General features: G+C 39.0%; 1 protein-coding gene across 4 annotated transcripts; it reads right to left on the minus strand.

Annotated features, from left to right (window-relative positions):
• On the minus strand, positions 1-25,290 carry cyth1a (cytohesin 1a). Of its 4 annotated transcripts, none has more exons than XM_014023743.1 (13): positions 25,030-25,279; positions 13,189-13,271; positions 11,209-11,273; positions 9,959-10,025; positions 9,745-9,863; positions 7,807-7,887; positions 7,470-7,582; positions 6,733-6,881; positions 6,534-6,645; positions 2,635-2,711; positions 2,492-2,560; positions 1,802-1,956; positions 1-1,083 (listed from the first exon to the last, which is right to left on the minus strand). In XM_014023743.1, exons 1-13 carry the CDS (start codon positions 25,055-25,057, stop codon positions 1,005-1,007), a joined length of 1,197 nt encoding a protein of 398 aa, XP_013879197.1. In that variant the 5' UTR covers positions 25,058-25,279; the 3' UTR covers positions 1-1,004. The 4 variants fall into 4 exon arrangements, with proteins under 4 accessions (XP_013879197.1, XP_013879199.1, XP_013879200.1 ...); XM_014023745.1 differs by lacking the exon at positions 25,030-25,279 and adding an exon at positions 18,837-19,027 and having other exon boundaries at positions 2,635-2,713; positions 6,533-6,645; XM_014023746.1 differs by lacking the exons at positions 1-1,083; positions 1,802-1,956 and having other exon boundaries at positions 2,258-2,560; positions 2,635-2,713; positions 6,533-6,645; positions 25,030-25,286.
• Positions 25,291-25,684: the final 394 nt, after the last annotated feature.

Raw genomic sequence — 25,684 nt, forward strand, 5'->3', positions numbered from 1 at the left:
ATAAAAATAAAAAATACAATTTGTTTCACCGGTAACAGAAAATCTCCAGTCATCGTTGCCAACCAGCAGCAATTTGAGTCAAGCACTAAGCYCTGTGCAGCTGTTACGTTTTCTACCATTTTAATGACTTTGGGGTCACACAGTCATGTTGATCTTACTAAAAATCAAAGCCAAAGTGCAAGCAGAAACTATTTGTGTTGAGAAACTTTAGGTTGACTTTCCTCTTCAGGACCTTTCGGGACAGTTTGGTCCAACACGGAGCTGACGTCCAGACGCTGCAGCTTCACGTTTACAAAAACTCTCCAATCCAAACTGAGCACTTTCAGGACCTTTTAAACATAATAAAAATCTCTTTAGTGGCAACTTTTTTTAAAGTAACAGAAGTGTTTTCCTTTTTTTAAATTCATATAGAAGCACTGGTAAATTACTCCCACCCTCAGACCTAAAACAGCCTCTCAGCAGCTTTTTCTAAGAAATACTATTGAAAAGAAAACCAACAAAGTAAACTTGATAGGAATAAACATCAAAAGCTGTAAAAATAGATACATAATAACAAAACTTTTTAAAGCAGATTTGAAAAGATTTGTGAGGAATAGTTTGGTCGGGGTGCCGCACTCGGGTCAGACCTGCTGAGTTGAAACGACGAGTGGGAAAAGGAACTTCCTGTTGGGAGTTCATACAATGTTTACAAAACTTCAGATCAGGGGAGCGTGCTTAAAGCCTCTTCAAAGGGGATTTTTCTTTAGTTAAAAATAACAAAATTTCCTTCCTGCCTCAGAAAGAGAGAACATGTCGAGGCGTGAAAGACAAAGGGTGACAATCAAGCAGGATTATCTAAACCCCCAGCATGCTTCCTGATGTTTCTGCCCTGCAGAGTCCAGAATTAGTCCCTGAAGGGGCCAGAGGCGGACCACGACCGTGTCCTCTGCACCAACCCAGACGAGGTGAGCAGACAGCCAGACCCCCTGCTCCGTCAAGTGCAATGTCGGAGAAGCTGAGCAGCTCTAATGCCTCTTCAGAGACGACACCTTCTTCTTTCTGGCCGCCAACATTTCATAAAAAGGATCCCTGCTGATGGCAGCTCTGTGGAAACAAAGGAAAACTTTAATAAAAGAAAATGCAGAGTTCATAAAGTGCTGTAATGTTCTGGAGCCCCTTGTTCCAAGTGGCTTATTATTTGATTTTAGATAAACTGTCTGTAGATKTGAGCTACAGCGTATGACAATATTTAAATGGGAATTAAAAAAAAAAAACTACATTTAGACACTAAATACTTTGGTTCAACTACACATATTCCCTAAAATATTGATGATTTTTTTTTACTTGATTTTAATAAGAAAACTTAGAAGTTTTTCAAAAGAAATTTATGAACACTTGAATAATTAGCATGAGGTGAAACTTTATGTAAGCTTTAAGACTTRATTTTAATGAGACAAATGTATAAATGAGGCACAAAAAGCATTTAGATCACTAATAATTAACCATTAGGTGTGAATGAGCCCAGATTTCAGAATATTTTTATGTAACTTTTGTTTGTTTGCCAAGTTTAATTTCCCAGAAGAGGAAATAAAATCYAGATTGATGCAAAGCTACAAAACTGTCGCTCCTTCTCTGTGCCATTGATCCAAACTGTAAATGTAAAAGGCAACACAATAAATCACAGCAGCTAAAGTTACCTACATCTGTTTACAGGAGCAAGTTTGCAAAAATGTTTCATTTATGAGTATGGGCTCTAAATGGCACAATTTAAAACACTTTAACATGCCTTGCATTTAAAAAAATGTATGTTAAAAAAATTTACTTTATGCTGTTCATCCAGTCCTCTTTTTCCTCAGCAGTGGGAGCAGAGATACGATAGAAAGTGTGGTTTCCCTCAACAACACGTCCATCAGCCTCAGTTTTGCACGCTTTTATTACCTGGTCCTTATTCTCAGAAATGTAAAGCTCAAAGCAATTCTGGGGGGGAAAAAAGAAAATAGATTAACTGGAGTCAAAAGACAAAACTAAACACATTTTCAGATTCCTGCTTTTCAAGCTACATTTTGATCCTTTGTTGCATCACTCTGATGTCATGAGTGGTTTCAGAGATGTGGCTTGATAATCAGGATGAACCTTGGGTGAAAATCAGTCTGAATCCTATTTTTAGCGTAATCTAATGATGACTTGTTGACATGTAAGATGAAACCTCAAACCATATTTGGATACTGGGATTTCCCAGTTGGTGTTAAAAATATCAACAATCTTTAGGATTATATACAGACATTTCCTTCTATAGAGGGTATTTATTAATAATACTTTGACTAAATGAAATTAATTCTAATTTTTATACCAATGCACTATAGCTGCCTGTTAYTTCACTACACCTCCTTACAACTTAATCCTCCGTTTGATATGACAGGTAAAAATAATGCTAAAGAAAACTGTTGTTACATAAAACWGCTAGGATCTAGGAGTAATCCCACAATGAGCCAGCAGATGGCGCTGTACTTACAGGTTTCTTATCCTCCACCTCTCTGATGCTCAGGTTCTCCAGCGGGATGATTCCTCGTGGTTCTTTGTCCTGAAAAATGTGCAAATACCTAAGTGACGTTGAACTGCACATCAAAGAGCAGTGACAGTAAAAACTGTACTCACCGTGGTGTACTCAAAGTAGTACAGACAGTTGTCTGTCAAAATGAACCATCTCCTCTTCCAGGTTTTAACTCGTCCCCCTGTGGAGCCAACGGTTAGCATCAGTGAAGCTCGACCAGAGACAAAACCGAGGAGAGAGGAGCGAGCACCAAAGCACCAGATCGAGCAGCAGACAGACAGACAGATGTATGGGCAGACAGACAGATGACAGCTTCAGAGGACTCTTCTCACCCAAAATGCTCCCCATCACCACTTAAACATTTTACTTCTCTTACTGATTTAAGGACTTCAAACATTAYATGACAATCTAAGATTTAAAACAAATTTCTGAACGTTTAGATTTTGACTGCCTTGAATTCATCCATCATTAAAACTTTGATACACATCGTAGGTAATTTACAACTACCGTATTTATTCGTGTATAATACGATCTCATGTAWAATACAACCCCCCCTATTTTTAGCCTAAAATGCATAAAAATTTAATTCTCATACTACCTCTAATTTTATATGGACTTCAGGATTTTTCAGCCTTTACAGTCATTATATATATCAGTAAAATTATCATTTGACTGTTGTATCAGCTTTTAATTTTATTGCACTATAAAAAGGTACAAAACAATAAATGTCTAACTACGACGAAAGCTATCAATGCTCATTTGTTAACTGGTGTGATATAACAAGTGTTGATGAAGCTGAATCAAAGCCTTCAAAATSAGGCTCACCATCATCAGTTTCATTAAAAGTTTCTGGTACTCCTCCTCTGTAATAAAGGCATCAGAATCCCACTCAACAACAATCTCATCCTCTGTGTCTCGCGAGCGCCCCCTCTGGTGGGGAAACTTTTTTCAGGTAGACCAACTTTTACAGAACACCGGTAGACGGCAGCCATTACAGACGACCATGTGCTTGTTGTTGTTCCAGGAGCGGCCCAGTTGCACATTAATGTCATTAGTTCGTTATGCAGGACTGCTTTTTTCCCTTTTTTTTCACATCATGTTGCCTGTTTGGATCTGTTACTATCTCGCTCGGAGGCACAAAGGAGTGTTAAGAGGTAAGATCGCTTCAACTGTTTTTTACGATGTGGTTTCATTTCCGGGCTCAGGAATTTTGTGAATGAGGTCCATATTTCAGTTAAAATAAATCCACAAAAATATTTCTCCGAGTATAGTACTACCCCCCCCCCCAACTTTGTGCACGATTTTATGGATTCAATTTTATGTATTATACTTGAATAAATACGGTATAGCAAAGTAAGAGGTCTTGAAGGCAGTTATGAGCTTATGAGCTTTAAATTTGGAAAGTAAGGAGWGACCAATAGATTAAGTTTTGACATCTATGATGAGTTAACGCTGGGCTTGCTGATCTGAGGTTGACCTCCTGGCCTCTGAGACCTGGACTTCCTGTGAGGTGAAACCTGAGCAGAGAAGCAGCTGGAAGCTAAACTCTGAGACGAGAGGATGCCAACAAACTGAGCAGTACAGGAGGCTCTGCCGTTCAGCTTCTCTAACGGCATCTCAGACATGAATATCCTGTCTGTCTAGACTAGAAAATCCCACCACCAATGTTAGTAAAAAGTCAGACCCGTATCCCAACAGATGAGGTTTTAAAGAGATTTCGGTACACACATATAGAACACACTCCTTATCATATGACAGCAGTGACACTGTATATGACATCACACGATCAGACACCTCAGTTTCAGCATCTACAGACACCAGTAATGATGGACAGATTGAGGTCTGCAGCTCCTCACCACATGAAGACTTTTGAATGTTGAAACAGAAAAAATATAACAGACTGACAGACAACAGACGCAATAACAAAAATCACACAGCTGATGGCCGAAGACTTGATTGGGCCATTTCGAGGTTGTGATTGATTTGATGTCAGTTTCTGTCACTCATAAAAACAAAGTTCCCGAGCAATAATGTGTGGGATGAGACGGGACATCCCAGCACATTGTTGCAGGGGTGTGTGGGAGGTGCTGGGCTGGGCTGGAGCTGAGAGGAGAGAACTACCCATGCAAGATAGGACTGTGGAAAGACAGACCACTGGGGGTTAAAAGATATGGTTTTATTGCAAACCCCATGCACTCGCTAGTTTCCTTTTTAAAACGGTTTCTGATCTGTTCCTTTGTAATAGTTAAAATATGTTTGAGTCCCTTTTCATACATCCCTCGACCCATGCTACTCTCACAATTCAGCCCAATCCAGTCCAGCATCACAACAGGCTGCAGCCACCGTTACCCTCCAGATTCATTTCTAGCATGAGATAAGTAGAGCAGAGCTACGCTGATGAAAAGATGCAGTATTCCCTTTTCCAAAGAGCAAACAACAACTCCCCAATGGTTGGCTGGTTTTGATCGATTCTAAAAGAAAGTTCTTTGTTGTGTTCGCTGAATGGAAAGAAGGCATAATGCAGCTTCCCGGAAAAAAAAAAGATCAAAAAAAGATCAAAGAGAGTGACCACCAGAGCATACAGAGAACAAAAACGGTACTCAGAGTGGTCACAAAGCAGCAGCACCCCAAGTCAAGCCCAAGAGGTGACAAATTCACCCGCTGACCGCCCAACAAACAAAACCTCCAGGTTCGATGACAAACAAGAGACAAACATCTGAAATTCACGAGTCGATGGAGACAAAAACAAAATCGGAGAAAACAAAACCCTGTTTTGTATGTAATTAAATGAAAAACAGAACAAAAGCATGGCAGACCACCAAATGCACCTGAGAGCTGAGAGATGGACTAGCGTTGGGGAAGAGCAGGTGTACATACCTCCTGAGGAAAGACAACAGCCAAAATCATGGGAACAAACAAACAAACGAAGAGGAAAAGAAAACATAACAAATCAAATTAAATGATAAGAAATTAGCACCACAGTCCTTTTTAATCCRCTTCCAGTGAGGCTTTGATGCACTGCTTTACAGCTTATTAAACATTATCTGTCCACAAGAGGGAGCTCTACTCGATGCAGACACTTGAAAGCTACTGTAAAGCACTACATGAAATATTAACCTCCACTTGGGTCCATCTCTGGTATATCAAGTAATCAATCTTCCACCCTGATTATTTAACTCAATTCTCCCAGTAAGGAGCCACTGGAGAAAGTGTTTCTTGTTCCCGTTGTAAAGATTCACAGTGATGTTAAGGTTAAATTTACAAATTCACTGTTTCACTTTGAATCTGTACAACACAGAGAAAAAAAAAATTATCAGAGGAAATAGAAGGTTAGGAGTTGAAGTATTCAGAGATGTGTTTTCCTGTTTAAGGAGTTTGAAATGATATGGAACATTTTTTAATCAAAACAATTAGCTGATATAAACTGAGCTGGTCATCAGGGACAATCCACTTCATAGTCACAAATTTTGTAAAAATGAGGGCAAGGTGAAAATTAAAAAGCTGTAAAAGTTCTACATAAAAATCTCTCGTGTTGGGAATGTCTACTACACAAAACTTTTGCATTTCAAATATTTATTACAATTCCTAATATTACAATATTTTCCATGTTAGTGTACATTCCTAATTTACAAAATGTCAACGTTTTACAGAAAATTTGCGTTTTGAGAACGGTTTGCATGTCTGTCTGTGAATTTGTTGTGAATTATTCAAATGTTTACATGTCTGGTCTTTTAAAGCTACATACATTATACATTAAAGTAAGCCGAGACATTTTCACGTCTCCAGCTGTGTGTGTGTGTGCACATATTAAAACATGTTCATATGCACTTTAACGCACACAAACACACTCTCAGCCTACTGACCTCGGGGGAGACATTCATCAACCTTCAAAACACGCTGAAATACAGACACAACTGGGTCTTTTATTAGATGAGTCAAAACAATCCATGCTCTCATTTCAGAGTATTTCTAAATAAGTATGAACACGAGATTCATCACTCACCCAGTTTTAACAGCCAGCCTTCTCTGTCTGGGTTAAAGAACGTGTGTGTGAGGTCGTTTCCGTCGTCTTCTGGAATTTTGAACGGTTCGTTCTTGATACTATCGTACAGATTCTAAATTTAAGAGGGAGTTAAATATGAATACAATGTTTGAGAAAAGCCAGGTGTAGACGACCAGCAGAGTCTGAAAGTGCTCTTCACCCTGAGCAGATCTTCGGGTAAGTCTCCTCCGTCGTTGATGCCTCTGTTCATGGAGATGAATCGTTCCACGGTTGGCTTGTCCTTCACATTTGGGTTGTGGAGGCTGGTGTTCAGCATGATGATAGCAAAGGACAGGATGTAACAAGTGTCTGCAACATAACAGAGAAATACAAGAAAGTTAAAAAAAATGTTGTTTACCATGAAGACACCATTGTATAATGTAATAAATGAAAAAACAGCTGATCTGAATGTGCTGCAGTTTTCAAAACACAGCCAAGGTTAGGATGGTAAACATGTCTCTTTGTTAGAGTGCAGAGTGGGCAGGTTTCATGTGGGCAGTTAAGTATGGATGTGCATTTCTGTGTTGTGTGTATGTGTGAGCACATGAGATGAAAAACAACATGGTAATCACATAGCTGACACAGCAGCACTTTAGAAGAAAACCACATAAAATATTCACATCCATCTGCACCTATGTTAGAGACTGTCTGTTAGCAGCATTGTTTCCCAAACACCTAGYGGACTTAAATACCATTAAATCTCAATATGGAAACGTATACTCCCCTGGGGCAACTTTAAATTCAATATTTTAACCCATTTATTTTTTTTGGATGTGCTTCCCAGGTATACTAAAACACATTAAAATAAGGTGGTTGAAAAAWATCAAACCATTCCCAATGTAACTAAAAGAAACCATCCAAGAGTTTTGGCAGAACTGTGGAACACAACGTCTGTACCTGTGGACTGGAAAACACCGTTGTTGCAATGACAGTAACGCTGAGCAAAGGCTTCCATCATGCGGTCGATCTTCTGGGCTTCTCCAGGAAGACGAAAACTCCAGAGGAACTGCCTGTCAGGGGAGACAAGTCTAATCAGCAACAGTCTCACTTCCTCAAAAAATAAATAAAATAAATAAATCTCTCTGCTCTGGTACAAGACTGAAATGTCAGTTGAACGCTTGCAAAAAAAAAAAAAGGCAAGTCTTGAACCTTAACTTAATACTAACTTACACCAAAACAGAAACTAAAATTGTATGAAGACACTTTTGTAACGCATGCAAAGAGGATTTCTTACCTCAGGGCCTGAACAAGGTTGAGATCTGTGAATTCATGAAGCTCCACAAAAGCATGAAGGACTTTGATATTGAAGTCATCTCTAAAAAATAAAAATAAAAAATCACGAGAATTTTATTGCAGCAAACATTTCTACCCATCAATYTAAATTTAGGAAGATATTAGGGATTTGACTCATGAATCAAAATTATTAAAAGTAAAAATAAAAAGTATTAAAAAGGGTAGTATCTACTGAATTGTTAGTGTATTATTAACCAGCAAAATGAAAAAGGGTCATTTCATAGTTGCTAGTTTCGAATAAGTGTTTTTRTCTTTGTACTAGGGCTGCGCGGTATATGTGGTAGACGRTAGAAMCAGTATGAAGTYGGCCTACGGTAGAAATKAACCCTCTCCTGTCCTATCGTCATTACGTCATYGTACCTGTCAGCATGGCTGCGAGTGCAGAGACAACTGAGCAGGAGGAGTTCTAAATAAAACTAAGAAATTTTAGCATTTTAAAACGTGTAAAGAGAATAAATCCTCAAAATTTCCCCCTCCCGCAGTACAAAAGTTACGTTAGGATCATTTCATTCCTCCCTCCCTCCACGTCGCGCAGAGCGAAGCTTTAATAAGAGTTTTTTCACACCCAAGTTGTCAGAGAAAAAAAACTTGTTTTTATGTATTGTTACCCAMCACAGAAATGATAAGACGTGGACGTTCRATCAGTCATAAATCCAACTTGCTAATTTAAAGTCGGCTCCTACTCTGATGATGAAGATGAGCACGCAGCAGAGCAGCAGCTAATAAATTCAGCAGGCAGAAGCTCATTGTATGGCAGGCTGATATTAAAGCAAAAATGCTGGGTTTTATTAAGATTAGTTTTCTGCAGCAAAAAAGAAAAGCTCTAAAAATTACATTATCTTTACTTTTTATGATAATTTTCTACCGTGATATATACCGTTACCGTGAAGGGATTCAATTTATACTGTGATATGAATTTGAGGTCATACCGCCTAGCCCTACTTTGTGCATTTAAAAAAAAGATGTTTCAGTATATCAGACACTGGCAAGAGTTTACAAAAATACAGATAGATTTAGATACAAATGTATTGAACTGAGCTTGTGGAGTGGTGATTGATTTTATCTGAAAAGTTTGTCAGAGGACCTAAAAAGAAAAATGTGTTTAACATTTCAGGCTTGTGGCTAAAAATGACAAAGTGTGACACGAGTGTTACTCATTACAAATCAAACAGAGCAGACTTTTACCTCCCTTTCCATCCTTCCTGATTATCTACTCTAGATCATGAGATCATCACAACCTTGAAGTCATTCAGAGTAAATGATCTGTCCTTTGGGGATGATAGTAAGCTCCTCAGAGCTCAGAGTCATATCCAGTCACCACCACTCAGTGGACAAATGACCACCCAAATCTCAAGGCTCCCTCACTGCTACAGCCCCTCCTTACAGGATTCACTAACACTTTGAAAGCTTGATAAGAATACAGAAGATAGCATCCATCAGGTCCATTTCCTGGTCTGGCCCAAGAGCCACCCTAAGTGTACCACTGTCTACAATATAGTCCCTGAGCAGTGCAGATTCAACGTTAAAGCTCAAGATTTCCAGTATTATCTGTTCCCTCTCCAGTGAAATCTTCTTTTGTTTTTAAATGCATCATTCCCGAGCTGTGAGTCTCCCGTTTGTGTTACTTATGAATGAGCATAATTAAAAACAGATGGAGGAAAGTGAGTAATGGACATCGTCTTGAGATGATTCAAATGTGGAACTTAAAATCAGTGTTTGGGAAAGGATAGGTGTGCGCTTGACGAATCGGAAACAAAGCAATAGGAGGCACATGCACTCTCCATTTCATGYTTTTATCAGTCACGTGAACGAGTGCTGGTAAATCTGAGATCAAAGCACTGAAGATAGAGAAACAAAAACAAAGAAAAATTCTCCTGACCTCTCTCCGAGGTAATCTCCAATGGCTGTTTTGTTGAGGCCCTCGCCTTTGTASAGGAACTGAGCTATGTCGTCGCTGGTATTCTTCAGCAAGTCATTCTCAATCAGGAACTGAATGCCCTGTGAAGAAGACCGGGTCTCAGTTACTTCTTACCCATCAGAACTTGGCAGAAAACTWGTATTTCTGAAGAATATGAAAAGTTATTTCCACCAACCTTTTTGGGGTCCATGTTAAACTTTTTGCGGCCCATGGCCACCTGTTTATTCCTTTGCATATTTTTCCTAAAATTAAAAAAACATCCAGTTTTTAGTTTTCTTAGCACAAACATGAAGTACATATACATTATACACAACATACTATGGCATAACTGCAAAATAGCCTATGTGACAAATAGATGGTATATGTAAAATAATGAATGGGGGCTTCAAATAATTTTTTAATGAGTCTTTTAGCCGATAAGATTGAAAATGATGCAAAACTAATTCAAATGCAATGTTAAAGCTACTAAAATTGTTTAAAAAATAAAAAATAAAAGACTGTCTTGTTCATTTCCATTTCTGAGTAGTAACAAAAAAAAATCCAGAACAGAGATGGCGGGCTAAGACAATTTACATGAAGAGGAGATAAAAATAAAATAATCASTGCCACAATTTACTGTATCAGGATGAACCTAATATTTACAATGCAAATAAGCAAGGTACAACACAGTTTTTAATAAAATATACAAAAACAGACCTTTTGTTTCATGTTTTTTGTCAACAATGGTGATACTGTGTTCAAAAGGTGTTGATCGAGTAAGAYGTTAAAAAGCTGTGATGCATATGGGAATGTCAGTTTTAGCCTTAATAATAATTCATGGGTCAAAGCGCAACCATAGTGTGTGCTATTGTTATGGTTATGCTTTCATTTTACTTTAATTCATCGCTATTTATTTCCTGGTATTTATTTGACCCAGGCYTCCTTTGCAAAAGAGATCTGTAACTCARTGGAATTTGCCTGGTTAARTAAAGGTGATTAAATAAATAAAATCTAGTTTTTGAAAACCGAAATGTTTTTTTTTAATCTTTTCACCAAACTGATCACATGACAATCAGAAGGTAGTTAATGGGTTTCAGATGAAAGTGAAAGACTGCCTCAAAATCTTTGACAGTATCCCTATCCACTTGAGTAGAGCAAATCCAGGCTCTCCCTCTCMTGAGACCATCTATTGTCTGCTTCTACCAGTACACCCACTGCATTATTCAATGAAGACTCCCATCATGGGGGTGTGCCTGATGAAACATTTAAACTGCCTTAAAAGCAAAGCCAATTTAGGGAGGGCATACGGTGTGATGGAAAGCCTGACTTAGCCATCAAACATGAATAATTGACAGCTTCATTTTGCTAACTTAATAGAAGGGAAGCAATGAGCCAACTTAGGCAAAACAGAGAGACAAATGTGTAAGGGTGGGGCGTTTTTCTCACTTCTCCTCAGCAGAACCAAGGTTCTCAATCTCGCTGGTCACATCTGCTATCTCATCCTTCAGCCTCTGCAAAAGAAAAAACAAGGATTAATCTTTAAGTGCTGATAATCATGTGTTCACTAAAACCACCGTGGGGGATAAAAGGGTGTGACCAGCACAAGTATTTGTACTAAAAGGAAGCACTAAAAAAAGCTGAGGGAGTGGTCGAACCACCTGTTTGTCAGCCAGGTAGCCTTTTATTTTTATTACACAAATAAATAACATGGCTAAAAGTTCAACAGAGAGAGCAGAGTTGGTTTTGTTTTCAGACAATGCCGTATAGTCAGGTTTCCCAAGTAGACTAAACATTTTGTTTGGATGTGTGCTCTCACTATCCACTCAATCTGAATTTCAATGAGCAGAGCACATTAGGAGATAACCTCAATATGAACTGAGTAAGAAACCATATAAGTGGATTATATTTTTATGCAGCATTYAAGTGAATAATGGCCTCAGAGGCAGATTTAGTCGATTATTTAGGCCCAATGGTGCCAGACTGGCGCAGTACTGTAAGGGCACCGAGGATAGAGGAGGAAGAGAAGGTTGACATCAGCTTGATAGAAGAATTTTTGTGTATAAACATAAGCTTGGCTACTGTGTAAAATGAGTGGGTTAAAATACATCAAGTTTATATTCACCAAGCCACTTCATGCATACCCTGCTACAATGTTAGTGTCATTCTATATGAAAATTCTAACTTACTGAAGACAAACCACAAAGGACACATCTGTGTTTTCAAGGCCTGCGCAATCACAACACATTCTTTGGATGCTTGCTTCCACAAACAAAAGGCTGTGCTCACACAGAAAAAAAGACTGGGTGTTGTGGCGGGGTTGAGGGGGGGACCTTGACATGCAGGACCAGAAGAGGAGGGTGTGGGAGTCACAAAGGAGAAGAGGGGTCAGTGTGCAGACCACTGAGAGGGTGAAGAGGGAAAAACAGAGGTAGCAGCAGTGGTTGTTAAAGAGGTGGGGGGGAAGGGYARCGATGGTGTTCCAGACTCATAAAGAGGTGATGGATTGCACCTCCAGAGTCTATCAGGACCAACACAAGTCAAGTCAGCCATAATCTCATCCATGCGAGAGTCATTTACTTCCTGTTGATGGTCAGTGTGTGACAGCAGCTAACTAAAATCATCATGGACTGGGCAGGAATCAATAAAACACTTTTATGGAAATTCAAGGGAGCTACTTTGTATCCAGAATTTTACTTKGAAATACAGCCATATAAGTCATATCATTATTCATCTACAGTGTGTATAGAGCAGAGRTGATCCTCGAGGGCCGCAGCCCTGCATGTTTTACTTGTTTCTCTGCTCCAGCACACCTGATTTAAATGAAGGGGTGATTATCAGGCTTCTGCAGAACTTGGGAGAGATAATTCAAGGACTGAATCAGCTGTGTTGGAGCAGGGAAAAAAAGTAAAACAAGCAGGGCTGCGGCCCTCGAGGACCGGATTGCTCAACTGTCTGTCCATATTTGTGAACACCCGTTTTATTCAGAACAGTTTTTAAAAGCACCCAAAAACAGAACTTCTATTTKTAAAAAGGTTTGCTCTAAATGGCACACATAACACTGGTGAAAAAACAATGGACAACTGATTGAGGAAGTGGCATTTGGAAGGAAATACTTCACATTCCTCTGGGATTGTATTGTTCTGAAGATTCACCCATAAAGCCCAGTTTGCTTAACTTCAACAGTGACAAAAACATTTGTGGATCAAAGGAAAGGTATTTTATTTACCAGCATATCTGTTGAAACATTGAGGCAACTTTAATTCTACTTCAGACTTCCTTAAATGACCAAGTGACTCTTGTTTTTATTCCTTACAGATGAATTAACCTGGTAGTAATGGAAAAGTGACCCGTTTGATTTTCTACCCTTTTAGTGTTTGTGTTTTCTTATAGGTCKAAATCAGCCTACATGTCCTCTTTCCGTCTTACCTGAATGTCCTCCAACAGCTCCTGCTTTCGCCGCCGGATATTCTCCAGCTCTTGCTTTTCCTCCGGGGTGAGGTCGTCTGGCACTGAGGAGAGATAAGAGAGAAGATGAAAGGTGGCATCTTTAGGCTTATCTATGCACATTTATTTCTAAAGCATATCCCAAAAGGTACATCAGTGCACCAAAACCTGATTATACTTTTTAATTTTCCTTTAAATCAAAAGGCAAGAGCAAGGCCATGGCAAAAGATGCAAACTGATCTGCAGCAGGAGATAAAACATGTGAAGAGTTGTTCTGTGACTTATTTATAGGCAATGAATCAATCAACATGAAAACATGAAAAACTGACACAAATTGTGACTGAAGTCTGCAGCAGCAAGGTGGACTCTGAAGACGATAAAAAAGTGGCTCAATAAAAAAAAGGTCAGCCACGAAGCTCAGAAGAGCAGAAACGTGAAAAGTCTCCCAACTTCTGCCAGTTTCTGTCACTCACAAAATATGCAGTTATAATTAGCTTGGCCTGTGCTAAARCTCCACCTGTACAGAGAGCAGAAAGAGGAAAACCAGCAGTATCGACATGTTCACAATGCCTCTGCTCAAAACATTTCTTAACACATCATTCACTTTTTTAACTGAACTAAGTGCATTTTCTTTTTTTTCCCGGTTTTAACTCACATCAGCACTGTTGAATGAATAAACAAACAAACAAACAAATAAATAAAGCACATTTACGTCTCATCTGGAACTTTTTATTCACTAGAAATTCATGTTTTAACATTGCAATAATCATTAAGATAATGTTGTCCCATTCAAATAGATTTTCATCAAAATTTTCCTAAATTAATTACTACTGCTCATCCTGAGCACTTCAAGTTGAAACATGAAATGTAATAAACTAGCAGCATCATAGTTTTTAATCACAAGAGGCCTTTCTGAATCCCCCAGTGGCCAAGCCTGAGCCCTGTCCTGTGACCTTCTGCTCTCATCTTCATTAACACGACGACAGAGTTTAAAAGGTTAAAGGGGCTGAGCAGCAGATCAACTCTATAAAAACACTAAACGAAACAGAGCGCTGGAAACTCAGAGCAGATATATGCAACATCCAGGAATTAAAATGACTAAATTCACAAATTTCAACACCCAAAAAGGACATGGAAGACATGTTTAAATGCAAACTATGTCAACACTGGTCCCRCACTGATGCAACTGTGGTCCATTTCTGGTCTAACTAACCACAAACACAGCAAATAAAGTATTTCATATCAGGCGAGCTGTGAATGCTTCAGGAAATAAAATGTGCTAGGACACAGAAAAGGTTGGTAACTTTGAGACTGTGTGCACACTTCAAACCGATTAATGTGAATCCAGAGGTTTGCTCTGTTCAACAGTGTGCACAAGACTAGAGACAGGCAACACAGAGACCACACAGCACAGGACAGCAAAGACCAACAAACACACAACAACCACAGGATTCTTGGCTTAAAGAGAACCACACAGCAGAAAGCCTGACAGAAAAGCTGCAGAAAGGATTGTAATTTGGCTCTGAAGAGAAGAGAAATCTGAGCACAGACATTTTGAAAATTAAATGTGCTCACTTGCCTCATCTAAGAGCGCAAACAAGTACTTTATATAAAATCAGAACAGATGCAACATAGCAGCAGGTCTTTCATCTAACCCAATGGCCAGCTGACGTCCCCACACATAATCTGTCTTCACCAAAAGAAGCAGAATTAGTTCAGTCACAGCAGTCCTCAAGGCCTCAATGTGTTTCTGCTTACAAACTGTTTGAACCTTGAATTCATGCTCATAATAATGCTGTTTTTGGATCTGATGCACTGCAGCATTCAAATGATCAATTTCATACTCCAACCTAATAGGTGGCAATAACGTTCTCATATGTAGAGAMAGACCAAATGTTTTTCACAACACAGCAAATGAGGGAAGAGTTCATTTAATTAAGTAAACGCTGAAAGCACTGCTGGACTATCATTTTGCAAACCTCTGCACTGCTATGGCCAATAGAAAAGCCACAGCAAAAGCAACAAACAAACACAAGGAGACAAACGCAAATAAGGACTGAATGAGTACTTCTGTAAAACTGATAGTTAAAATATTGTTTTCATGGTTTRATGGTGTCAGTCTTTCAGTTTTTATAATGGACTGAAAAAAAACAGACAAGCTGAAGGAATTAAAATTGACATTTTGCAGAGTGTTCATATTTACTTGTGTAAACTTCACTTTACAAGCGCTCAGATGTAAAGTAGGACACATCTTCACATACAGAAAKGGTCATTCAGGTGCACTTGTACACAAGAACGTGGAGGTGTGCTTGCAGTGACTACACATGCACATCTTACGCCCACATACTGACGCTCATGGGAGGAACAACAGTTTTCTGTGTCAGGAATCAGCAACTTTATTGTGTTGCATCTCAACAAAAGCCAGGTTTCTGATCATTTTGATTTTATTTACTATATACAAACAAGAAAGACTAACTGTAAAATAAAACATTTTACAAACCAAAAAACAAGTCGTATTGAGGTAGATTTTAACCATTTCGAATTATGTTTAGGTAAGTAAGCGCTCAAAGTAAGTCACTAGTAAAATTACAGACATAAAAAAATAAAATATTGAAGAAAACTCTTAGTTTCTCTTTTGAGTATCTCATGAATTTATAATTTTGATACCCTAAAAATTTGGTTATGGTTGAGACAACTTCTATTAAATCACAACTACAAAAAATCAAAAATAAAAAAAACACTGACACCTTAAGCAATATTAAGAACAGTTATTCAAAGATTTTTGGCATTTGACACAGATTTTAGTTTACTAGTAAAATGAACTATTATAACACTCTCACCGGTGCTTACAACTCAGAATTTTATTAATCTGAAAATGAGAAATATAAAAAAAATCTCAGTCCAAAGTCACTTGACATTAGTTTGTTTTAAAGAGCTTACTTAAGTGTATTTTATTGTATGTACTACAAGTCTTACCAATAGAGAAGATTACTATGTAAAATATTTAAAGACTGGATTTCTGAGACTAGATTTTATTAGGTTAAAAATCTCAGTTTTATCCTTGCCCTCGTTATTTCAGTGCACTCTTTACTTCAGATTTATGACTCAAACCAGTCAATACCGTTTCCCTTTGAGAATATTGATGCTGCCTTCTGCGTTGCTGCACTACACATGCTGTAAAGTGTTTTTAACGTTTCTGTATCCTTTCAATATTTTCATGCTTTTGGGCTTACTTGAAAGCATCTTTCAAGCTCTAAACATTTTGACCGTACATATGGCCTTTTTGCTTGAAGTATCTAAAGAGTTCCTAAAAAGAGCAAAGCTGTTTTTAGTGAGGGCTGGGTCAACAACGAGCTCTGGGGACCTGACATCAAGGGAGACATCAATTATAGTTCCCTCTCCCACAGAGGCAGAACCCACTAATACCCATCCTGATTGCCATCCTGGCAAAGAAGGCAGACATCTCATTTCCAACAAGCTCACTGAAGAATTCTCCTCGGAAAATAAAGGAAATTAGAGTGATGTGCTCATAGGATCTCTGAGCCCCCCTCGCTGCAGATGTGACCCAAATTAAGGAGCTCCAAGGAAAAAAATAATATATTTGTAAAAAATTGTATTTTAAATACACAATTTCTTACCCATATTTCAACCATGGGTGATTTTTTTTTAATATTCATTGATTTGTTGAAAAGACAGCAATAAACACAACAGATGAGTTGTGCTTTCATCTACTAAATCCTTCAATGTTACAGGAGGGAGGATGTAAGGAGATTTTACATCTAAACGTTAAGACTGAGTGGTTCACAGCAGTTGATGGAGACAACAGTGAATAGATTTGCACTGCAACACTCTGCTGACGGAGGAAATATGCAAAGAGATGCACATTTCAGCAGCCACACTAATTTGCCTGCACTCTAAGGACATTTAGATGTAGTGCACTCTTGTGACAAGCAAATGAAAGACATAAAGAATGATCACTCTGTCTCTTACATCATTTGTTACTAAACGCAGTGTTTTATTTCACATTTCTGAGAATGAGGGGCAAGCAGACCCTTTTAATTAGGCTTGATTTGCCTTTTTCATTCCTCTCCAATAATTTGTCCACAATTAGTTTGTTTSTTTTCCAGCTATTTTAAGAAGAATTACAGTAGCTCTTTCCATCCTCCATTGGTTCTTTTCCCACTTTTCCACAAAGCCTTTGATGCTGTGCACTAACTCAGAGAACGCCTACAAATCTTAGTCACTTTAAAGCTAGAGAGATAAAGTTCTGCCTGGACCACGGGTCCAGAACGGGCTGTCTGAGCTCCTAGGAGAACAAGATGACTTAGTTTTCGTCACGCAACTACGTCAGCAAGGGCAGATTTCTTGACATCACGCAGAATATGAATCCAACTTAAGGCTCCAGTCAATCGACCACTTGCCAAAACCAATGACTGCCCCAATGGTAATGAGGAGCAGTCTACTTCATGATTTAATGAATTCAGCACAGAACACACACAATCAAAGCCTGCTGAGACTAGAAAAGACATGTACACCTCCATAAAAGTGTAGCAAATACTTGAGTTTTCTGCCTTTTCTATTTACGAGCTGCTTTAAGAGAAATAATTAAATTAAATAATGATTTGGTGTCTGTTCATTTGAGACTGAAGCTCATTAACTAAAGTAAATAAAACTCAAGGGAATAATCTAATATTTTTGAACACACACACACACACACACACACACACACCTTGAGCTTTAAACCATATGGTTTATAAGAAAGAGGAGTGAATACTATAAAGGAATTCCAGTTTTTGCTGTGGTCAACCAAAAGAACTTGTTCATCTGTGACCTTCCAGTCCACAGAACAGGGAACAGAAAAGAAAAATAAACCCATAACCAGGCTGAAGGGGGAAAGGCGGCCATGAATCAAAATTCCAAGAAGCATGCAGTCTGACCTGGCCTGTGGGTAGGCGAAGGTGACAGGGGACTGGAGGAGGAGGATGAATGAAGGAGCTCAGTGTTGAGGCAGGGGGGCGTGGGACAGCGAGTGGCAGCAGAACACAGAAACAGTGGGGAGAGTAGTGGGACGATCAGCTCGGCCTTTGTGTTTACAAGTAGCAATTCCTCTACAAGGCCCAAACACAGGGGTTACATCCATGATGCATTCTGCTGAAAATGTATTTTAATATGACTTTTAAACAATGGCTTGGTCTCTGAATCAGCACTTAATGCTCATAAATATAATCTTAAAGACTCAAACACACATTTTACCATCCCCCCCTGCTTCAAACAGACCTGACATCCTCACTGACAGCACCCTGCTGCCCAGTTCTTGCCTTGTTGCTTTAGTACTCAATCATCTCAAGTGTCAGACACAGAAGGACCACTCACCAGCCTCTTCAACCATGCAACATAGCAGGCTGGAGAATGACAGGACATGTCTGCAGATTAGTGAAACCATTAGAGCTGAATATGATGTCTGTCAAAGCTGTTGCTCTATTGCATGCATTATCTCCAGACTGATTTATTTAACAGAGTCCTGAAGTATAGAAGACAGACTGTTAATAAAATCTGACAAAGTCCCAAAGACGAGGTGGACCATGCTGGAACAAACTCAGTTAATCAGATAAACACGTTTCATTTCAAACCTGAGAGAGAAGTTCTCCAGTTTCACTAGTCGGCTTTTCTTTTTTCCACTCCTTCTGAAGTCTGAGAGTTAGATCCTTGTGCCCAACGTGAGCAAATAAAAACATCCACATCAAGAGAGGAGAGGATGCCGGCTTCTTAAAGCAGGAGGAGAGATACTGTTGAGTTCTTTCAGCTATCAGCTCCCGGTCTGCTCACAGCACGCTGACACTGACACATTACATTTGGAAAGGAGCCTTACTCACTACCTCACTCCCTCCTCTTCATCTTCACTACCCTTAACATGAAGGCTCCACCCAGTGGTCATTTCTTTCCCTGCTTCATCTCCCAAAGATAAAAAAAAAAAAAAAAGGATAAAACGTACATAGAAAAATGCAGCAATAACATTTTGTTACTGCCATTGATTAATATGTGTTCCGTTGAGGCTACAGACATGACGTTTTTAGACTTTAGTTTTTTATATAAAAAGGCACATAACTGCCAAAAAAGAAAACAAAACGCATCCAAAATGGTTATTTACAACACAAAGTAAATTTAAAATAAATAAATAAATAAACTTGTACTTTTTGAGATTCTTCCTGTCCAGTCCCTCTGACATGATGAGTAACTCGAAAGTTGTAGCATGAGCTGTTATTAGTCACCAATTGCTGGAAGTCCTTCACATTTCTGACCAGTCATGTGACCAGTCATGCTCACACCATCACTTCCAAATTAGAAGCTTTAACAGCAGAGTCTGTCCTGGAGACATCTGGGTGTTATTAAGGACAGGTGCACAAGTGTTATTGTAATGATGCTTCTTGGAGACGTTACACAATGTTCTCAGTAGTGTTCATTTTTTTACAGCGTGAGATATGCGTTTGCTCTGGGAGTGCCTGCAGCACAGAGCAGACGTGAATGCTTGCCTMATGTCTGTTTGCTGACAAATGACTCAACCTGGAGCTCTCTGGTTTGCCGGCTACACTTCACCTCCCCTCAGTGACAAAGCTTCCTCTGTCTGGTGTCAGTATGGGATCCAGGTGTTAGGAATTACAACAAGATCTGAGTATTACATGGGATTATTTATGTGAAAATGCCACTAATCTACAGAAAAAAACTGGACCATCTCCACAACAAAAAAATGCCTCAAGAAATTTTAAATCTAAAAAAAAAAAAAACAACTAGAAGCACTCAGAGAGTGCAAACCTCCGCCAAGTTTAATTTCCCCCATCCTGTAATAGAGTCAATGCACAAAAGCAGAGATGGAAACACATTTGCCGAATAAGTTTTGACGTAGCGAACATTTAAGCAGGCAGTACGCACGGAATTTCTTCTCGGTGGAGTCCAATGTGGGACAAAAAGGAAAAAGGTCAGACTCATCAACCGATGTTATTGTTGAAAGCTTTCGCATCGGTGCTACGTGATTTAAAAAACCAGAGTTTTCATTGCGCATCTAATCACACAGACACACACACGCATCTTCCTATCTTTGTGAGGACCACACACAGCGATCACAACCACGCACTGCGCATTCTTTTTTCCCCCAAAGTTTGGCGAGAGGTGGATAGAGGGGCACAGAAATGACTTGATCTGGCCTCATTTAAATAATAAAAATGAACAAACAAACAAACAACCTCCGAGTCTGAAGTTCACTGCGTCACTCCTCTTCCTCAGTCTTCATCGATCTGTGGACAAGCCTACTGACAATGTGGTGTGTTTGAGGAAATGGGAAAAACGGGTTTCATGGTTCATGGAGTCACGCACTTCGTGGTCACAAAACATTCTGTAAATGCGCACCAAATGCATTAAAATGCGCACAATATGGCAAGAATTATTCATCATTACATCTGGTTTTAACATTACTTTTATAAAGTTTGAAGTCCAAACACTGAAAGCTGTCACAGTTTTTTACAGAAGCCCTGTGAAAGCATCACAGCTTTGCCGATCTGAGAGGATTAAAAGAAAAAAAAATTCCTGTATCCGCATCGTGATCCGGAACATCACCAAAATTTAAAGGTGTGTTACTTGTGCCAGTATCCACATGTGGTGTAAATGTCATTAACAATCCATCCACAAGTTTTTGAGTAATGTTGTTCAAAGACAGAACGACAGACATACGTGACCGAAAACATTACCTCGCCATTGGCGGAGGTAATAAAAAAATCTTTAAGACAGGTAAGTAACATTCAACTGGTTGTGTCGCCACAGATGGCAGTATAAATATACTTTAAAAACTACTCTTTAATATCAAGCATGTCTGTTTTTTATAGTAAGTCAAAACCAAAACATCAGGAGAAGTAACCAAGTACATTTAAAGCCTCCATTTAGAACACTGCATGGTTTACAAGGCTGATGGATTCGGATCTCTTTAAGAAGAAAGAAAAAAGCGGTGAACCCCCTCATCATTCAGAACAACATCTATAGCCAGACTGTTGTACAACTGTTTCGCCTCTAGTACAGACACAAGTTTTTAAAAACATACTGACAAACTACTTTTCCAACAAATGAATTATGGTAAAGATTTTCTGACTCTTTGGTAAACGAGTCTAAAGACTGGGTTTCAACAATTTTAAGTTAGGATCAAATATTTCATGGCCCTAGCCAACAGTTTTGTCAGCTTTAGAGTAACAAAAGCAGTCAGCTCCCACAAAATAAACCAGGTCACTCCACTGAAATCACAACCAAATACAGTTCAGTCAGTCTGATGTCTAAGCTGCCGCTCAGGAATGTCAGGACCAGAGGAAGTGAGTGGGTGGGAACTGGAGATGGAGAATGTATAGGAATGTCTGTCACCATATAGCTTCAACCTAAAGCTAACAAACAGAGCTCAACAGCCTAAAGGTCCTGCAGATACACGCACTAACAGATGATCCAACAGCACAAAGAATTAGCTTTCTTTATTAATCCACTTTATGTTTAATTAGTTTAAAGTGTTTTGACGGGCAGATGTAGAGCTGTTCTTGTGTTTTCTCGAAAAAGCGGAAGTGATTTTTCGCCCTACAATGTACGCCTTTGTCCTGGGATAACGTCAGCTCTGATTCTTATCGGGAGCGTCCCATTGTCAACATCCTCTCCCGCCAGCTAAAAGAAAAAAAAATCAAACACACATCCTGAAATACATGACTGGAAAGCCACAGTTATTTTTGTCTTGCAACGAGCGTGCAGCTTCACTTTGAATCTTCACTTTCTTGTGTGCGTTTTTCCCCCCCCATCACGAAATTGTCACCCACACACAAACCGTGGGATGTAACTTCCTGTCGAGTATTTTGTCAAACTCTCGGCTTTGTGTTTGTGAGCTGTTCAAGTCGATGAGCGGAGTTCAAACTTAAAAATAGGAATAGCGTTAAAACAGATACTTCCTCACTCCCTCATTCCTGATTGCTATCTTTCATCTTTATCTCTTCAGGAGCTCACAAAAACAAAGTGTTACAAAAATAAAAATCACACCAACAGGGCAGCCACGCACCTCAGCATGCCATGCTGAAGCGAACCGAAACCTCAACTAAGCAGCTGTTTGGTAGGCAAATCAGAGCGCTCCTCACAAGTGTTTAAAGGTTTCTGCTCAGCTGCCATTTTACATTTCTAGGCCCCATCAGCAAGAACAAAAACAAGAGTTTGGTTTAACAGAAAGAAGAGACATGACTCTACCTGTTGCAGACAAACCTGAAACTCACACATATCTGCACAGCAGACCACAAATGTACAAGAAACAGAACAGATGTAAGACTAATTTTTACAAATCAATGAAAAACTACTAAAATTTAGTGCTCAACAAGGACAAATTTATTACTCTAACATGTGAAGCTTCTAAAAATATACATGAATCATGTTTTGACTTGACTCCAATATATAATTTTCACTAGAAGATCTCATAATTCATAGTGAGAGTCAGTAGCAATTATGGGCAGTGCATGATCTAACTAATAAAACCATGTCTGTGTTTATGGCAAACATCAAAACTGATTTTAGAAATTATTTTTTTATTGATACTGGAAGTGAGTAAACTCATTTAAAAAAGGAACAACATATTTTGCTAGGGTTGGGCAATATTAGCAAAAAAATTAATCGCGATTAATTGTGGTATTTAGCCGATGACGATTAATCCCCTGGAGTCCCCGGACACCCTTATTTTGTAGTCACGTGATCATTTTAGAGGGAAAGATTTGCACTTTATAAAAAATTGTTCCAAACTGTGCTCAGACGTAATTTGATTGTTATCTTTGTATGAGATTTGATAAACTAAACAATTTTTCTCCCTAATTTAACTAGGACCCCCTTAGTTAAAAAGCAGCTAAAAGCAAAACTCACCTCACCTCATTCCAAGCCTCAAACTCACCTCTCAGTGTTTATTTTATTGTTTGTCTGTTTGTTTGTTTATTTATTCACTTGTGATTGCAAACTCTTGTCAATTTTACCTGGTTCAACATGTCATCACTTCTTACTCACCATAGTTGTAAATACATTTAATCTGTAAATAAATGACCCGTGGAGAACGTGCCAACATAAGTTAATGTCACTTTTGTGTCTTAAAGTATTATTGGTTCTGATAAGGACAAGAACTCAAACGATTTTGGGTACATTTATTGTGAGACTGATTACAATWAAGTTACAGGTTTTCGTCTCTTTCCTGGGTTAATTTTTGACCAAATTAAGAACGTGGTGCCTCGAGGTCAGATAATGTGCGTATTTAAATAATTCACAAATTATCCATTTTAGAATATACCCAAAACCCCTACACCTATTTTGAACATTGTCGTGAAGCATAAAATAGGATTAAAAAAATATGTCATAAAAACAAGTTCCCTAAAAACTATTCGACAGCACAGAATAATTTGTTATTGAAACTGATGCCAGTTTTCATTCTTAACTCAACAAATCTTCAAAGCTATTAACCTCAACAAGCGTAAAGCTTCCTTTGTTTTCCACAATTTCAAAAAGAATAAAACATAAAACTAATTAAGCTTGTAGATTTCTTCATAGAAACCACAGTACAACATGGTACAGTGGTTGAACTCTGCGTGCGGTGTTATTTTCCTGCCTCGCCCCAGTGATAACGCCCTGAATATGCCAACAATGCCGTCAACCAAGTCAGGCTTCTGCAACCAAACATGAAATTTGCAGCTGGGCCTCACTGCTCTGTCATATCAATAACTACACAGAATGAGGGATGGCCTGAGTGGAAAAGGAGGACTGCAACTGATGCAAAAAGGATGCAGAAATTAGATTATGGGGAAGGGGGATGATGAAGCTTATCAAACTACCGGGGCATTAGTGCCAGCCAGGGTGGGCTGTACCACTGGGTCCATTAGAGCTTTCAGCACCGTTCATTAAACCATTAGTGACAACTACTTTAAGCTTCCCAGACCAGCCACTTTTAACTGGCAGAGACAAATGAGCTCAAACGGACTTGAATGATCCTCTTCTTTCTGCTTTTGCTGTAAGTAAAGACAAAGCAGCTGTGTGGCAGCAGGTTCAGCTACAACCTTTGAGCAAAACAGCTGAAATTCAGCACAAAAAAACGGGCCTACGGCTTACAACAGGATCAGACTTTCACTGTTACCCAACATGATCAGTGACGTAAGTATTCAAGGGGTCTAATTAGTGCTGCTGAGGTAAACAAGGTAAAAGAAAAACAAAAAGATTTACTATTGGTTCACAGATTTGAGAATAATCTCCCACAACAGAGCAACAAACGTAAATTGTCACAATCCAAAAGGGTATAAAGGCATCATTTTATCAAGAAGCCTATTCAAAAACAAGACTTGCATCTGTGCTGAGTCAGGAGAAAATGTCTGACACACCTGTTGCTGTTTTCACTGAAAACTGACCCCTGGCTTCAAACTGCTGAACGGACCGTCCTGTGAAATCAGCCCAAATCATGTCAAAGTGATAAATGCAGCAGCAAAACAAACACTTTGATGTTAGAGTATGGTTTGAGTTTAGAAAAGAGTGAAGAAGTGCCATGTTTAATCCGGATTATACAAAATAAAAGCACGAGGAACACATCGGCGCAGTTAAGACAGGGAGAGGGAACTGTGAACAGAACCAGACGGACTGGAAATCATCCAGCAGAAAACAACACTTTTCATATTTAGTCTCTGAGACTTAGACGTCTTCAAACATAATTAAGTTTTAACTACAACACGTGACGCTTTGGAGCCGCCTGAAAGACGATGTGGTCGAAATAAAATGTCTCTCCTTTAACAAAATGTTACTCACCGACTCCTTCTTCCGATTTCAACACCATGTTGGCGCCTGTGTCGCAGGTCCCAGTCCGTCCGCGAAGAAGTTTCTCGAGGTTTTCAAGAACTAAAACTACAAACGATATCGAGACGTTTTTATTTCTGTTTGCCTTTAAAGTTTTGTTAAAAGTTATACTGCGCTAGGTCTCCTTCGGTAACCGCAGGCAGTTTCAGCCGACAGCTAAAGGGAGTGGTTTGAAGGTAAGAGACGGACTTTAAACAAGGCTTTCCCGAGTGGACCGTCAAGTCAAGCGGAAATTGATCTGCTTCCGGTAGTGTCTTTCAAATTAAAACAACCTCTTTGGGAACACGCTGACCAATTTTTTTTAGGACTATTAAAACATGCAGTAAACCAAAGTTTGTTTGAAATAAGAATGACTTTCAGCATTGTGCAAAAGTCTTGAATCACCTCTCATTTGTTTATGTTTTGGCTCTTGCTTTATTTTTACAGGTTACAAATACTTGTTTTCGTCACATTATCGTTCCAAGACTGCCACGTACTGCGGACGACACAAATAAAAGCACCACTTCGCTGCTTTTTGCAGATAATGTGAGTTTGTTAGCTTCGTCCCATTGCAGCTTTAACACTCACACATGCAAACGGCATAGATAATTGCACCCCCAAGTCTGAG

The sequence above is a fragment of the Austrofundulus limnaeus genome, unplaced genomic scaffold (assembly GCF_001266775.1).
Source record: "Austrofundulus limnaeus strain Quisiro unplaced genomic scaffold, Austrofundulus_limnaeus-1.0 Scaffold389, whole genome shotgun sequence".
NCBI lineage: Eukaryota > Metazoa > Chordata > Actinopteri > Cyprinodontiformes > Rivulidae > Austrofundulus > Austrofundulus limnaeus.